The sequence below is a fragment of the Danio rerio genome, chromosome 13, assembly GCF_052040795.2.
Source record: "Danio rerio strain M-AB ecotype USA chromosome 13, GRCz13ab, whole genome shotgun sequence".
Taxonomy (NCBI): Eukaryota; Metazoa; Chordata; class Actinopteri; order Cypriniformes; family Danionidae; genus Danio; species Danio rerio.
The window spans coordinates 31,358,142-31,376,433 of NC_141033.1; the positions used below are offsets into that span (position 1 = coordinate 31,358,142).

An 18,292-nucleotide genomic window follows, 5' to 3' on the forward strand; every position below is an offset into this window, starting at 1 on the left:
TTTGTATATTTAATAAAATGTTTCCTGTAGTTTTTCATTTAATGCATGTCCTTTTAAGCATGTACCACTTCACACCTATTTATTTAAAAAATGTTTTTATTGGTTTTTAACAAGAGCATGCAAAGTAGTTTACAACACAACATATGAAAAATTACAAACTGTCTTAGTTTTCTTATTTTCCCACTATCTCCTCAAAATAAAATAAATAACATTTATGAATTAAAAAAACATATCCTTTGAGAGAAAAAATATATAAAAAAATAAAAATAATTTTAAAAAAATTAAATAAAAAATTGTTGATTAAAAAATAATAATAATTGAGCAAGTTTACAATAAAAGAGTAAAAAAAGGAAAGAAAATATCGCGTTAAGGAGTCAATATTTTCTCTTTCCAGTTATTTACTGTGTGGAGCTGATACCAACTGAACAGGGTAAGCCTTTGATGTAGTCTAAAACAGGTTTCCAGGTCTTGTAAAAAGATTTGAGAGATCCTGAAAGTAAGCATCTTAACTTACTTAAGTTTTATGCAGCTAAAGATTTCTCGGATCCACATGTCATGTGATGGAGGAAGTATCTGTTTCCATTTGATAAGAATGGTTCATCTAGCTAAAAGAGTAGAAAAAGCAATAACCTGGTAAGATGCAAGTCAAGTCAACTCAATCAGAAATTGCAAAAAGTGCTGTCAAGGGGTTAGAGTCTGGATTTATGTTAATAACTTCATTAACTGTATAAAAAACACTAGACCAGAAATTTGTCAATTGAGGATATTTTTTTTTTTTTTTGATGTTTACCCACTTTTTGTGCTGGAAGATTTTTTTCTTAGTTCCTAACTATTGCCAAAAGTACTCATGTTAACACTGAAGGAATGTAGATCAATTTTAGTTTTTAGCAACATTCAGGGTAGGGTCTAACTTAGCACGGTAGACTATCATTGACTTCAGTATGCTGTCATACAAAACACTGCAATTGCTATGATTATAAAGCCAGATCAGAATCAGTAAGAGCTTTACTGCCAGCCAGGTATGTTCACACACACAAGGAATTTGTTTTCGTGGCAGAGCTTCTACAGTGCAATAGAATGGCAAAATATGTATTGATAGTACAATAGTATACATAAACAGGACAGTTTTTGGAGAGTAGGGAGGTTTGTACCAGTGATTTACTCAGCAGTCCGAACTATCCAACGTAGTCTTCAGAGGTCAGATTTGGTAGCTGAGATAGACAAGATGTGCAGTTATTGATGTGCAGATAGCCTTCTTACTGCAAAATTACCTTTTGCAGATGTCCAGGGAGTTCTCCATCCTCCAGTTGTGGACGTTGTTAAATGCTGCAATTTAAATTACATCATCACATTCAGTTGCCTTACATCACATCCAATATCCTACTGGCAGTACAAATGCACCCTTGAAAATGAGCCAAGGAGAACATTTAATTCTCATAGGTCTGGTTCCTATATTTGTTGTACCTATATCTACCTTTTTACTCGTGGTACAGTTAGTTTAATAGGTTTCACTCTTACAGTCTTAGGTCATGTCTAATTTTCACAAGCCATGTTTTCCTGAGTATTGGCTCACAGCAGGGGGAGACAAAGTGCAGCTGCTGTTGACTAGTTGATTTTGGCAGTAATCTCCCACCCCTCGGTCACACACATCTATTAGCACAGTCTGTCAAAGGATGAGCTTACTGCACCAGATTAACCCACTAACACAGCTAATGGGTCCAAAACAGGGCTGTAAATGTGCCACGGTGCCATGCAACATATATGCAAGTGTGTATCAAAAACATCAATCTGCCCTCATCTACTGTAACATACATCTGTTTCTGCAATCTAAATTTGAGGCCACACCCTCAATGCAGCTCTAACAGAACTAAAAACACTGCACTACTAAAGGGCATTATTGTTCCACCAAAGGGTTATAGATGGATCCCATGAACTGAGTTTCCTCACATTAGAGCATGCGGTAGTTGTGGTTGTTTGAGGGGGCGACAGCATGACTGATGGGCCCAAGAGCTTTTCTGCAGAGCTCTGGCCACGGGTCAACAGTGTGTGCGAAGTGCTCCAGAAAGATGATTTATGTTTGTAATGAGCTTGTGGTGCTCTTAAAAGTTCTGGCCAGAGGTGTGTTAGACCAATAGAGGAGCTTTTTAAATGGGCTAATAAGACAACAATCCTCCACACACCCGCGCACAGTGAGCGACTCAAGCCAGATGTGCAATGGACCTGAAAACATCACTCTTAATTTGACTGTAAAAAAGTGGACAGTTTGAAATGAGTCATGAATTATAATTAAACTTTCTCTTTGTTTGTTTAAATCATGACTATTAAAACGTCATTCCCATACTTGCCATTTACCGAACCAAATAACTATTGTAAACTACACTCATTCTTAATGACTGGGCTTAACGGTCAAAGAATAAGTGCGTTCAAATTGAAATGTATTTACTGTATCATGTAAAATACACTTTAAATGGTTTAAAAATACAGCACAAAAATTGTAAACCTATACCTGTGATGGCACATGATCATTCAGAAATCATTCTAATATACTGATTTGGTACACAGTAAACAATCATTATTATGATGAAAACAGTTGTTTTTAATGACTTAATGGTAAATATAAAATTGATTTGCAACATCAGAACCATACAGCAGTGAAAAAAAGAGGTCATTTGAAACTGGTGGATTGCTTCGGGTTTTGTTCTGTAAAAGCCTGATATCATGCTATTGGATTTCAAAATATTGCCTTTTACAGCATTTGTTTTAGAAAATAAGAAGTTCAAAATAATTGAAAATCAAGGTTATGCCATAAAATATATATTTCTTACGTGAAAACATTAGAAAAAACATCATATAAATATATTTGGCACCTTTTTTTTGGATATTTTATGCCAAAAATGCCTTTTAACGACAGTGTTCTTATTTTATATTCTGAATAAATGTTATTGGCAGTTTATAAAATAAAACACAAATTATGTTTGACTTAAACACATACAGTGCTCAGCAACTATGAGTACACACCCCACAAATCTGAAATGAATATTTTCTATAGGATGCTTTACAATATTATATTTGTATATATACATTAGTCAACACTGAAGTCAAATCTGGAGCTCATCTAACAAAATAACTTAATCGGCCAAATGTTAAAAATGTTAAATAAAATTTTCAAAAACAGTAAGAGAAACAAAAAATATATAAACTTCTTTTGAAATGTTGCAAATTTTCATAAATATGTCTGTTTAATAAATCTGTTTTGTTCAAATGCTTCAATATATACTACCCATATTCACTGAGAAATGAATGAAACTATTCGTTTTCAAAATGGGGTCCTGAGCACTGTAACTATTAACAGAGAAACACAGCAATTTGAAGTGGCCTTCATTGTTCTTTTTGATTAATTTAGTTAAACATATACTTGAATATATTTTTTAAAACAAATTCTAACTTCAAAGTAAAACAATAGAACCCTAATTCTGTAATACACTATGATCATCTTATTGTCATTCTTTTTAGAGGCATTGGCAGATTATTATTATTATTATTATTATTATTATTATTATTATTATTTGTCTGCTTTGGCCTGGTTTCAAAAAAAAAATTCGTTTTCAGTACAATTTAAATATTTGGGCGTTTTCAACAGGTTATCTATGTATTTCAGGTCTTAATACCTGTTGAATAAATGATTACTTCAATTCTCTGAAACTGCCTAAAGGTCATGACTAAAGGAAAGATATACTTTTATTTCTAGAAGCCTGAGAAAGTTGTTCTATTGGATAGCATCTCTGCACTTTGTTCTGCTTTCTTCAGAGCCTCTTAATCTCAACACATGACACATACTTGCACACATATTTCACTCCCTGATCGCTCACAGCTCAGTGTTTTCCTGGAGTCTGGCACAGAACTAGTGTTTGTTACTGACAGTATCTGCTTTCTTTACATCGTCCTTCAGTCTTTCAGAGGTGGCCTGTGCCATTAATGGTCTGATGTGAAAGGAGTCTCCTGCCAGCCCTGCTTGACACCATGGGCAATGAAAACAGCACTTCAGAGCTGCCGGTAAGAGGGTTGATGGTGTGATCTGCTGTCTGCATCAGCATTGCAGTATCCATCTCTTCTGAAACACTTGGATATCATGCTTGTGTGCTTTAAAACTAGACCGTGTTTACAGCTGTTATGACTTTTGGTGGCATTTGTTTGCATTCCCACATCAACCGACATGCCTGTGACAAGCCGTGCTTGAGATAACAGCACAAATATAGACTGTGGTAAAATCATGATGTTTGCTTTGTGTTCGCTGTGTTGTCAAACATTCTGAATGAATATAGTTTTGAAAAAGCACAGATGGTCAGTGAACTCATTCTGTGTGGGATTTTGTTTTTGCTCACTTTGTTGTATTAGCACTAGATAGTAACTAACAAAGTACACTCAAAAATAATGTTTGCTGTTTGTTCAAGATATTTATTTAAAATGAGCTGAAAAAACACATTTTTTGTTTATGGGGGGACAACTTAATTGTTTTATGTTCAATTTACTTAAATTAGTAAAAAATTGATTTTTACAGTGCAGAACTATATTATTTTTTTTGTAGCATAACAGCAGTTAGGGTGCTTTAAAAATACAGCGTTTCCAGCAAATAGTGTGTTATTGTTTATGTCTGAGAAGCAGTGATTTTAATGTTGCCTTTAAAAGCCTGCTTGAAAAATTGCTGAAGGATGTCTTGTGCTAATTAACATATTTATGATGTGACCTTGCATCATCCTTTTAATTTTGTTTACTTTTTATACAGCCTATTCTTATTTTATTACAGCAAAAGCTATGTAAGTTTCTCATTTACATATTTTTGATGTTATGGCATTTTGGCAATTAATCACTCTCTGTTAAAGTCACCCAGCTGTTATTTCACCTTTATCTACTGACAAAATGATAATGAGAGAAGAGAGAAAATGTTAAAAATTGCTTAATTTCTAACTGTTTTTTGTTTTATTTAAACAATAAAGCCATTTACCAGAATTCTCATTGCTAAACTTTATGAAAGTAGCAGCAACAGTAAAATGTGCGGTCCCACTTTATATTAAGTGGCCTTAACTAATATGTACTTACACAGGAATTATTAGTTTGTTACAATGTACTTATTGTTTAAATACATGTATTTACTTTGTACTTATGCTTGATTAAATACATGTATGTAATTACATTTGTAGTTAACTTTTGTAATTCCATTTGTAAATACACTGTTGACCATCCCTTACACCTTAATCCACCCTTAAACCTACCCATGCCACCAAACCTGTCCATAACCCAACCTCTATCCCAACTCAAAAGCATCACAAGTGTTCTCAAATACATTATAAACACAGTAAGTACATTGTATTTTTTTATGTAAGTACATAGTAGTTAAGGACACTTAATATAAAGAGGGACCAAATGTGCTAATTGATGAATGACAATATTCAGTAACACTTTATTTTGATGGTCCTTATTGCACATTTTGTTGACCAAAAGTTGCATTGCGACTACATGCCAATTGCGTCTTATTTGAGTATTAGTAGACTGTTGGCTTAATATCTGCTGATACGGCTGCTGAACAGACATTTAACTGGCTATAAGAAACTTACATCAACAAGTGCATGTCAACTTACATTAACTCTAACCCCAACCTAACAGTTTACTTAATCTAATAATAATTAGTTGGCAAGTAGATGCAATGTAACTTAAATTCAACAAAATGTGTTAAAGGGACCATCAGAATAAAGTGATACCCAAAATTTAATAATGATATTATATCATGTAAAATTCTGTGAACATTTTTTTATTATTTAAAGTTTTATGGTGCTTTTATATAATATTCACATTGTTTTTTTTTATTTATTTTTTTTGCAGTGGTGTTCATTACAACGGCAAAATGCTTGACGACTATTGGTTTAATAATTCAAACATTAAGATTACAGATGTTAATCCGGCCTACATGTTAAAACATTGATTGAAATTTCTCTGACTATTTATAAGACCATGCTACAATAACACTGTATAAAGCTCACAATGAAAACTACAGAAGCTTATAATAATTTAAGGTGAAGTTATATGCCTTAAAACATTTCATAATCTGATTACAATTCATAAATATTTTATTAAATGTTGTTAATAACCAATACAGGTTATTTATAACTAATATCATTCATGTTTAACTAATTAAACAGTAAAAACAGATTTATTAAAGATACTTAGGATGCTTTTTTGTAAAGCATAACCTATTGTACTTTAAAACTCTTTTGCAGTATTGTGATAATATGTACCATGAAAAAAGCTTTAGAGATTAATCACAACAAAAATGATCATCATCAGAAGCTGATTGGTTATATTTAATCAAAAGCAGTCATACCTCAGTGGTTCTCTTCACTGTTTAGTGTGAGAAAGTTCAAATGATTCTACTAGCACATATAAAGGTGTTTGACACATTTAATGTTCATGAATCATTTAGTTTAAACTGTTGAACAGAGATAAAACAGTCTTTTAAAAATTCAAGTTCATATCACAAGATATTTTTGTTTCCCCCAAAAGTTGGGTTCTGATTAAATAATAAATTAGATAATAGTAGGTATTTATATCATGCCTATGTTATTAACAAAAGCATATTGCAACCTAGCACCTAATTACTCATTCTAAACGTGAAATTATTATGATTAGTTTGTAGCTTAAACTACTGTTTCTAAGTAGCTTTCCTGACAATGATCTCATAATTTAAATCTTTTGCCTGTGTATGACCATTTGAAATAAGACATTACAAATTATTTACGCATTCAGCGGTTTGATCTTTAATGATCCCTGAAAGGAATAATTTGAGTGACGTTATGCTACATTGAAAAGCCTACTTAACTTGGAATTCAGGGTTTATTTAATAGGATCTTAATCTACTGGGCACACAGACTAGTTTGGGAGGTTCCCAGAACAAACTTTAAGTACTTTTGGTAAAATTCCAACAGCAGCACTGACAGTCTGAGGTGTAAAGCGACCCAAATATGCATTTACTTAAATCTCTTTTTTTGTACTCCATGTATTTGTCTCTGCCACAGGAGGGCACTCCACAGAATGTGGTGCTATTTCCTCCAGAAGAGACACAGTCTGACATGGTAAAGGGTGCATGAGGATTTCAGCATGCTTGTGTGAAGTTGCACTTGGAGTGTGCATGGTAATTTTACTACAGAATCATGCAAACACATAGCAGTAAATTTGGATTATTGAGTTGAGATAAATACTTAAATCAGCCTAAATTGGATTGAGATGTTCTAGTGATCAAGATGAAGAAAGGGATGTTACAATGTGCCAGTCTTTCTATTGTGGTGACCCCCGATGGAATAAACTGAAGGAAAGTAAGTAACTGCCCAGTAATAAGTAAAGGCCTCTTTTTATTACTAGACCTCTCTCACCCATTTTTATACACAATTTTAAACAAAAAAAGCAATGTTTCTCTTTTTTGTCCATTTTCCCCCTTTTTTCTGCCTGAAGACATCAATAAAATATACTCAATTTCATTTCAAGTACTTTAAGAATGTGGATGCTTAAGAGAGAGCAACATTGTGTTGGCTACTCTGAGATTTGTTTCTCTATTTTTCTTTACAGATTTATCAGTAAAATACCTTAAATACATTTATTGATTTCATTTTCCTAATATAACATGTTCCTCATATTTCCTCATATTAAGCATAGAGTCATTCATTACCAGGAAGTGTTCAATCCAGACATCACTTTAAGCCATTACTGTACAATAAAAACAAATATATGTAACTACTGGAAAAGTGGGGCCCATTCCTTAGATTGTATAGGTTCGTAATGTCTCTGTAATTTTTTTCTAATTTTTATCTCCTTTCTTTTTACATGTCATTCTGTTTTGTTTCTTATTCCATTAGACTGGCAGAGATTTTATTTTGATAGTGCTCTATAATTGCTGTATTATTTGCTAGTGTTTTGGTGCATGTTCTAGTTAGTATCAGGTAATAACACTGAGATCATTTTGTTAATATATATAAATGATGAACACTATTGGGTGTTATGTTTTCATTAAAACTACTGGAAAAGTTTTTTGAACAATTACAGTCAAAAAAGTATTGCATTTTTCCCTTATATTATAAATAGGGTATAAATATACAATAAAATTCTCATAAAAGCTCATTTTTGCTGCTTGTTTAAGCTACTTATTAAAAAAAGAGCGGAAACAACACAATTCTAAATTCTTTTTTGGGGACAACTTAATATGTTCAACCCCCAAAACATGTCCTGGATAAGTCAGCGGTTCATTCCGCTGTGGAATCATTCCGCTATATATATATATATATATATATATATATATATATATATATATATATATATATATATATATATATATATATATATATATATATATATATATATATATATATAAAGGGGGGCTAATAATTCTGACCTCAACTACATACACGCACACATACACACACACACACACACACACACACACACACACACACACACACACATATTATATCAACTCAACTATATATACATATATATATATATATATATATAAAGGGGGGCTAATAATTCTGACCTCAACTACATACACGCACACATACACACACACACACACACACACACACACACACACACACACACACACACACACACACACACACACACACACACACATATTATATCAACTCAACTATATATACATATATATATATATATATATAAAGGGGGGCTAATAATTCTGACCTCAACTACATACACGCACACATACACACACACACACACACACACACACACACACACACACACACACACACACACACACACACACACACACACACACACACACACACACACACACACACATATTATATCAACTCAACTATATATACATATATATATATATATATATATATATATATATATATATATATATATATACATATATATATATATATATATATATATATATATATATACATATATATATATATACATATACATATATATATACATATATATATATATATATATATATATATATATATATATATATATATACATATACATATACATATATATATATATATATATATATATATATGTATATGTATATATATATATATATATATATATATATATATATGTATATGTATATGTATATATATATATATATATATGTATATGTATATATATATATATATATATATATATATATATATATATATATATATATATATATATATATATATATGTATATGTATATGTATATGTATATATATATATATATATATATATATATACATATACATATATATATATATATATATATATATATATATATATATATACATATACATATATATATATATATATATATATATATATATATATATATATATATATAGTTGAGTTGAGTTGATATATATATTACTTACTTAAGAACAATCTAATAGTACAAGTAAAAAATGCAAGAACAAAAATAAGACAAAAAACTGAAAAAAAAAAAAACGACAAACCATTTTGCTATACATTTCCTTCTTTTCCACTATCTTCATACAAGAAAGAATTGACCTTATAAAAGTTTCAGGAAAACATGTAGACATAGCTTTCCATCTCCTCTCACTTATAGTTAAATTCCATAATATGCTAATTACATGTGATACCAATTTCAAGTGTTCAGTTCAGACACATACATCAGTATGTTGCATGTAGCATATATACACATACAGTATATGCAGCATATATATTATCATATATGTGCATATATACTGTATATACTGTAGGTTTCATGTTTGTACATATATGCTCATATAGGCTCTTTTCTTTAAAGGAATCTATTTAAATTTTGTTATGTCAACTTAATCGATTTGTGTTGGAAAAACATGAATGAATTGTGTGGAAGAATGCACATTTTTAAAGTGTAGGAACTGTAGTAAAAGAGGCCTGGGTGATATTTACTATGATTCAACAAGTCTGTATTTCATTCAAAGTCCTAAAACCTAAAACTGAATATATGCTCTCCACATATAGACTGACCTTTGTCCCATTATTTCCCAGCATTCACCTGCAGCGAGTGTATCAGAGTGCAGACATCAGTGGCCAGCAGGAAGTGACAGAACAGCAGCCGCAGACATTAGAGACAGGAGGAGGAAGCCTGAGAGGGAGGGAGGGATCAGAGGGCAGAGGCGTCATGCTGAAACACTTACAGGGGGAGGGATCACTACTCAACTTGCTCTGTGTGTGTGTGTTCTGAGATTTCGTAGTACTGCTTCTCAGGGGGAACAGTCTGTTTCGTTCTTCCAAGGACTAGCAGAGTTTCTCCTGTGAAGGGCATGGATGTGTAGCTGTGGAGGGCTGAAGGCTGAGTCAGGAGACAGGATCATAGGCAGCACCGGCAGCATGTGTTGCAGCATGTTTGTGTCTTTGCCTAGCTGAACCAAAACACACACACACTCTGGGAGTTTAGCGCAGGAGTGCTGCACTGTGGAGTCACAGCTTTCGAGGGCAAATGTGTGTGTGTCTGCTTGGAGAAGGTGAGTTTGTGATTTATTTGCTGGCTTCTTAGTAAATAGGCCAACATTGAACTCATTTGTTGTAATTCATGTTAAGATCTTTTAATTTTTAAAACAACAACAGCAGCAATAACATGGAAGCACTTTACAGTACGGTCTTAATTGTTCACATTAGTTAATGCTTTAACTGATAGCAATTAATAATGAGATAGTTTGCTATGATTATGATTAATAAATTCTTTGATATCCTTCTCATGTCATGTTAATAAATAAATTACCTAACATTAACTAATAGAAGTGTGACCAACTAAGATACTGTTTATTGACCTTGTTTATGTTGGCTCATAAAATGTTCATTTTAGATTACTTTGCATTAAATGATAAAAATGTTCAAAGTAAAAACTTTAGATCTTTTAATTATATTAAGAGTTCAGATGAATATTTTCTAGAACAAAAGTCTAGAAAAGATTGACACATTTTATTTCAGCTAGCTGCCAAATAAATATTTCTCATTTTTGTTTTTAATTAACACATATGTCAAATTAATATTAATAACAACAACAAATAAAGTAATACATAAAATATGTAAAAAAACTAATAAAATATGTTTGAACTTTTTTTTTTTATAAAACTGCAATAGTTAGCATTTTTGTAACACTGCATTAATGACTTCCAGAGTGTGTATTTTGTCTCACTGAACTTTAAAATTTTCTTTTTTGATGTAAAGTAGCTAATTACATATGATGGCACTTTACAGTAAAGTCTTAATTGTTCACATTATTTAATTCTTTAATTGATAGGACATAATAATGAGATAGTTTTGCCACAACTTTGGATTTTGTTATGATTAAGATTTTTAAATGCTGTACAAATTTTGTAATCATGTCATGTTAATAAATACATTACCTAACATTAACTAGTGGAACCTTACTGTAAAGATTTAGATTACATAGTTATCTTAAACTAAAATGGTAAAGCTAAAGTATTGCCTAGAACAGAAATGTTAAAAACATGAACACATTTTATTTCAGCTAGCTATAGCTGCCAAATAAATGTATATATTTTTTTTGTTTTTGATTAACACATAAATAATATTAATAGTAATAATTATAATAATAACAGTGTTATTAATAGTAGTAGTATATTAAAAGTTAGTTCACCCCAAAATAAAAATGATCATTATTTCCTTGAGACATTTTTTTAAGATTTTAACTAAACTGAAAAGAAAACAGAATGTATAAAAATTGTAAAATTATATTTAAAGTAGTGCAATAGTTACCTTGCATTTTTTAACACTGCAATGATTTCCAGAGTTTGTATTTAGTTTTATTGATCTTTAAAAATATTTTAAAGACATAAACTAAATACATAAAATTAAAAATGAAAGAATTATAAATAAATATCCCTTGTAATCTTTTCATTGAATTCTATTTTTATTGATGTGTTTTTTTGAATGTGTGCGTACGTTTCTGTGGTTTCAAATGGGCTGGATCTCATATCATTGATGGCTAGTGTCTGTATGCCAGAACTATTTAGAGGTCAGTCTGCTGTGTTGGGCTTATATGATCGCCATGGTAACCAGTAACCCTGGTTGGTAGTTAACAGCAGGGATTTACTGTAGTGCAGGACAATGGCCGGTTAAAGGAGCAGGTCAAAGCAGGCCATATGGGGTTTGCTTTTCAGGACCACTCATGCTGTAGGTCAAAGGACAAAAGCAGACAGGGACCCTTTTTTAAAAAGAGATGATTTGGGTTACCTTTCATTATCCAAGGCCCTTGTGTGCTTGCTGTATATAGGGGTAAGAGAAGTCTTTGTACAACCTAAGTTTAAATATTACACACACTGTCAAATGTAGCTCAGTGAGTGTTAATATTTTTTAAGGTGCTTAAGGTTCATTGAAGGTTTTAGGGTTTAAGTAGAGGTTTACAGCATAGACAGGAAACAGGAAGTTGGGGAACATGAAACCAACCATGAAAAATGATATAATAAGCAGATAAAATGTGGTATCATTCTATTACACTCAAGTGTAGGTGTGAATAAATATTGTCTTACAGCGTGTACAGTTAAAGGGAGACAAAAGTCATTTTTTATGATCAGGGTTGAAAGTGTTTGATCTGTGCTATTGATTTGGGTTTGCTTATGTGTTATATAAAGCATTGTTGTGTAAAAAAAGCATTAGCAATTAATTACTCCTTTATCGGATGTAGAATTGACATCGATTACTATATATACAGTGCTCTCCACCCGCATATCTCTCATTTAAATAAATATTTTCTATAGGATGCTTTACAATATTATATTTGTGCATATACTTTAGTTTAGTCAGTACTGAAGCCAAATCTGGAGCTAATCTAACAAAATAATTTACAATTATGCTTGAAATTAGCATCACAAAACAAATATATACACTTTTGTTGAAATGTTGTAGTTTGCATTTTTGTGCAGTATTTTGCATGAATTTAAATTGATTATCTTTGCATTTCTAAAGCTGTTCTGCGACTAAAATATTATTTTAATAAATATATATGATTAATAAATCTGTTTTGTTCAAATGCACCAATATGTATTACCCACATTCATTGAGAAATGCATAAAAAATACTAATTTTCAAAATGGAGTGTACTCATGCTGGGCACTGTATGTATACTCCATTGTGTTTCCAATGTATTTAAACCAGTGTCTTATCTCAAGTTAAGCTATTAATTATAACAATAGTACAATGCTACTAAATGTTATTAAGTAATATTTAAGCAAATAAAATGAGAAAGTTAATATTATTATACCTTTTTGTTCTGATATTTTATCACAACTGATGTTATATTTAAAATGTCTCTGTCAATAATGTGATATAAATGTCCTGATATAAACTTCAATTTAGTCAAAAAACATCACAATTTTGTCATAGTCACAATTATTTTTTGACTAAAACAAGATTCCATAGATTCCACTTAAATTCCACACATTGCCCTTAAATTATTATAATGTAGTTTTTGATAGGCCTGAATGAATGAATGAATGAATACATGAATTAATATTAATTCATAACATTAATTATAGTGTATACAAACATATTTTTACTTGTGGTTTAAGACATCATTTGCCTATATTTGAATGTTTGAAATTTCTATAAAATACAAGGTAAGAATGGCGAGTCCTGGAGTAGTTTAACAGACAATGAGTCTTAATTTTGATTTGAGTCTCTGTGGGAGAGAGCTTTTGGGAGACTTCGATACAGTACAGTGATTGTTCACCGGTGTGTGAAGTGCATCCCGTTCTTCAGGGGTTTTGCCGTTTTCTGTCAAAACCCCAGTTATCTGTCACAACCGAATGCTGATGAAATGTGAAACCCTTGTGTTTGTTTCACAAATTAAATGTCTGAATAAGCAAATGGAATCGGAACCTTTGACTTTGTCTGGACATGTATTGAAGAGTTTCATTTGATACTCTGACCTGATTTAAACTGAGTGGTGTTTGTCTTTACAATGGCCTGGAAATGTAGATCAGTGCATTACAGCTTTGAGAAAGTACAACACATAACCTCTGGTAAAGGTAAGAATGCATGTGTGTATTGCGTGCATTAGATATGTGTGCTGGGGTCAAAGATGCTAAAAAAGCATGGGTAAAGGACGTGGAACTCCTTTGTAATGCACCTCTAATGGGACTTGTGTTCAGAGTGCCTGCAACATGATCTGCTGCTGCGGCACAAGGACTTGCCTGTGAATCATAGTGTGTTGATCAATGAGTGTGTGTGGTTGAGATCAGTCTGTGCTTTCGAGGGATTTGGTTCTCTCTTACTCTAAATCAGAGTGTTTGTTATGCAAATGAAAGTTTGAAAGATAGCATATCGTATCTCTAATTGTGATGTAATTTCTGTGATGTCACTTTTTTAAAAATAACATCAGGATTTTAAATAAATGTGACCCTGGACCACAAAATCAGTCATAAGGGTCAGTTTTTGGAAACTTTTATTTATAGATCATCTGAATAAACTAAATAAATTATCTTTTCGTTGATGTATGGTTTGTTTGGATCTGGCGATATTTCTATTTATATATTTGTTTGGATCAAGCGATATTTTTAAATGATCTTTTCATTAATGTATTTTTTGTTTGGATCAGGTGATATTTATAAAATCTGGAATTTGAGGGTTCAAAAAATCTAAATATCGAGGAAACCACCTTTAGAGTTCTTTGCTTGATCTTTTCTAAATATTATAATAATTTTGGGCATAAAATAAATATAGATCATTTTGACAATTACAGTATATTTTCCAAAATTCACAAGTATGCTTTATAATTTGTAATTTGCCAAAATAAAATGTAAATATGTATGCTGATAATTTACATTTTTTTATATTTCAGAACATATTTTTCTGAAATAAAAATAACATATTTTAATAGTGATGTACACAAAAAATAAATTGATGCAATTTTTATTTAGAATTAGTTTTTAAATATCACAAACAATAACTAAGATTTGTAACAATTCAAAACGCTTGAGAATGCATTCAGTGTTTAAACTGTGGCAACTAGTTCAGCTATCCTATTTCATTTGGAGAGGAGAGTTGTAAAACCTGTAAAGGCAGAACAATCACTCATTTAGCCTCATTTGCAACGAAACAATAGGTGTGCACAGCTACTAAAAATATAGACAAAAAACTGGTGAATACTCTGAAAAATACAGATTTCTTTTAATGACATTAATGATTAAAAAAACATTTTAATATCCATTTTACAAAATGTTATTCAAAGTGGAAATGGCATCTTTATATTTTTATTGAAAAAGGGAACATTTATTCATTTATTTAATAAGTAATTACAAAGGAATGGCATTTAGCAGTGAATTAAACATATGATTGACTGCGGCAGGTCCTGCATTAACTAATGATCAGATGATTTCTAAATAGCTATACATAACTAGAGCAGCTTACCTTAGCCATCTTCGTCTTGAAGAATCCCCCATTCCACCCCCACTCCTCCGCTTCTCCTTGACAGGGCGGCACGGTGGCCCAGTGGTAAGCACTGTTGCCTCGCATCAAGAATGTCACTGGTTCATGTCTTTACCCGGCCAAGTTAATATTTTTGTTAGTTAATATACAAGTTAATATTATATGTTTGTGTGGTTTTCCCCCGGGCCCTTCGGTTTCCTCCCACTGGCCAAAGACATAACATAAGTAAATTGACCAAACCAAATCGACACCATAGATGAGAGCTTAATCAGCAATATATCTCTCCATAGTAATTCCTAATTTGCATTTGCCATACACAAGCAGGGGAGTTCTCGAGATCTACCTGAGCTCAAACTCCCCTCTTGCCCTGCAAACGGGAGGGAGCCCTGGGCTCAAGGATCTTATGAACTCAGGGCTCTCTCCCAGAACAGCATGCCAAACATGCTTTATAATCAATCATCAGCTTAGTGTGAACTCTTGAATCATTTAAAATGTCAGTACTCTGTAAAAATAATTTTATAACAGTGTCTTTAACATTTAATTACGTATCAATTTGAACCACTCTAGTTGAGGTCAAGAAAAATACTAATGACAAATATTTTATGACAGATCTATGACAGGTTTTGTCTTGGTAGTGCCAAGTTGTCATAAAAGACAGATTATGATATATTTGTTTATGCCAAATTGTCATAACAAAGACAATGTCACCATAACATTTAAAATGACATAACTGAGCAAATGACACTTAATAACAGTTTTCATAAGCATGCATAAAATTCTTATTCATATCCAGTGCTGGCCGGTAGGCTTGAGGGCCCATAGACGAGATAAAAAAAATTGGGCCCACTTGTGTAAAAACAGTGAGAAGAAAGCACAAAAAATACTATTTAAATATTTAAATGTATACATTTTTATTAACTGTAACATGTTTAACCTATAATACACATGTACAAATATTTACTTAGATTTACTTGGATAAAGCCAGAAAACACTGAATAAAGTAAAGTATGACCTATACAAATAAAGCATGAATCAAATGCATTTTTTTTGTAAAATAATATAATGCAAATACATGCATAACTAACTAGAAATGCAGGAGACATTTTAGCTTGTTTTTACACAGAGATTTACACAAACAAAACATTGCATTAGATGTTGGACAGTCAGTAAAATTCGATTTTGACAAAATGAGGGGGAAACCTGATAGATAATTAATAGATTATTTAATAAAACATGCTGAATGTGGCCTATTTGGGCATCATTGCATTTATTAAAACAAGTCCTAATACACTACTAAATAATGTATTATGCATAGCAGAACTTACCTTGAGCTTCCTTTTCTTCCTCTGCTTTTCTTCCTTTTTTGGCTCCGGAAAGATGCCGTTTGGATGCCATTTCATTTCAAATTAAAATTTGATCAAAATTGCAATGACACTTGTGACATGATATAACTTAAGACTTTAAAATACTTTTTTGGCTTTATATCGAATGTGGTCTAATCACAAGCCTGTTCTCGGGGAAATGAGCATGTCTGAACTGATCCTCAGGGCCCAGCTGAAATGGTGGATTCGCTGAAAGCATGTTTATTTTTTTAAAGAGTTTTCTGAAAGTACAAATGGCACAATGATAAATGATTAGGGTGTGCTGTCAAAATCACCTCTGGGTTTTTATTGTCATGGTAGGTGTATTTTCTTTGATGTTAAATGTCAAACCCTGTATACTTAAAGAAACCTAATCTTGGTTTAAACAACTTGTTCTCCAAGTGGCAAGTGAGCCATTTTGGTGTGTGCAGCTGCTGTGAGTGATTTACAGAGCTGATTAAAAACAGATTGCTGTGGTCTGAGCTCTAACTCCATTTATTGTGTTTCTCAGGCTGCAGTCCACACTGACAAGGTGAGCCCGCCGAAGGAGAAATCTGCCGCCACTGAGAACGGATCTGTCCACCCTGAGTCCATCACAGCGGAGACACAGGTGACTGCTGACGAGGAAGAGAAGCCTGGAAGACAAGGAGAGGAGGATAAAGAGGAGCTGGAGTTTCCTCATGATCTGCTGCCCAGCTTAGACCTCGACCTCAGTACTGAGCTCAATCTCACCTGGGGAACCACACTTGGGTATGTCTCAACATTTGATTGTTTTACACAAAGACTCAGGCACAGACACACAGATAAACACACACACACACCCACACTTACTGTATTTCCTTAAGAGTGATGCACTGAGGTGTATAGGTTTATCAACTGAATCTTGGCAACGGGCAAGTTACAACAGGACGGTAGATTCTTTTGAAAAGTTGTTCACATCTGATGCAAATTTTTCTGCCTGTCAGTTATGTTTTGCATACATGTGTACAGGTAAACGAAAACTTTTGTTTGTAGGTTTTGCATTTTAGAGAAAATTGAAGTGGCTCTCTGATATGGATAACATTTTTTTTTTGAAAGATGATTGAGTTAATGTTCTACTCACAGAAGAGTCTCATGAGTCATGAGATATTAGAATAGTGTGATATAAGTCAAAACTGTGCAATAATAAGCCTTTTATTTAAGTTTAATTTTACATCTTATGACACTTTTTTTAAATCCTGCAATTTATGAGTTTATGTTTTTAAAAAATCTGACATTTTTTTCCAAAATTCTAACTCTGAAGATAAATTTGTGAGATTTCATTCTGGGTTTAAATCTTGTTATTCTGAGTTTATATTTCACGAGTCCGACTTTTTTATTCTTGAAATTCTAACCCTGAATCGCATTTTATTAATATTTCATAGAATCACAAATTCTAAACTCAATTTAGGGATAAAAAAAGATAATTATCTCAGATATTTGCTACGTTTTGA

At 32.0% G+C, this 18,292-nt stretch overlaps 1 protein-coding gene across 11 annotated transcripts in view; it reads left to right on the forward strand.

Moving 5' to 3' along the window:
* The window catches only part of tacc2 (transforming, acidic coiled-coil containing protein 2), a 99,623-nt gene that overhangs the window by 7,313 nt on the left and 74,018 nt on the right, over window positions 1–18,292 (forward strand). For 6 of the 11 annotated variants that reach the window (XM_087279393.1, XM_087279397.1, XM_087279399.1 and 3 more), the window contains exon 2: window positions 17,332–17,570. In XM_087279393.1, the coding sequence (XP_087135519.1) occupies window positions 17,332–17,570 (239 nt within the window). Of the gene's footprint in view, window positions 1–3,949; window positions 4,054–7,067; window positions 7,125–10,252; window positions 10,533–17,331; window positions 17,571–18,292 lie in introns of those variants that run through there. The other 5 variants (XM_087279394.1, XM_087279395.1, XM_087279398.1 and 2 more) reach the window with 3 other exon arrangements.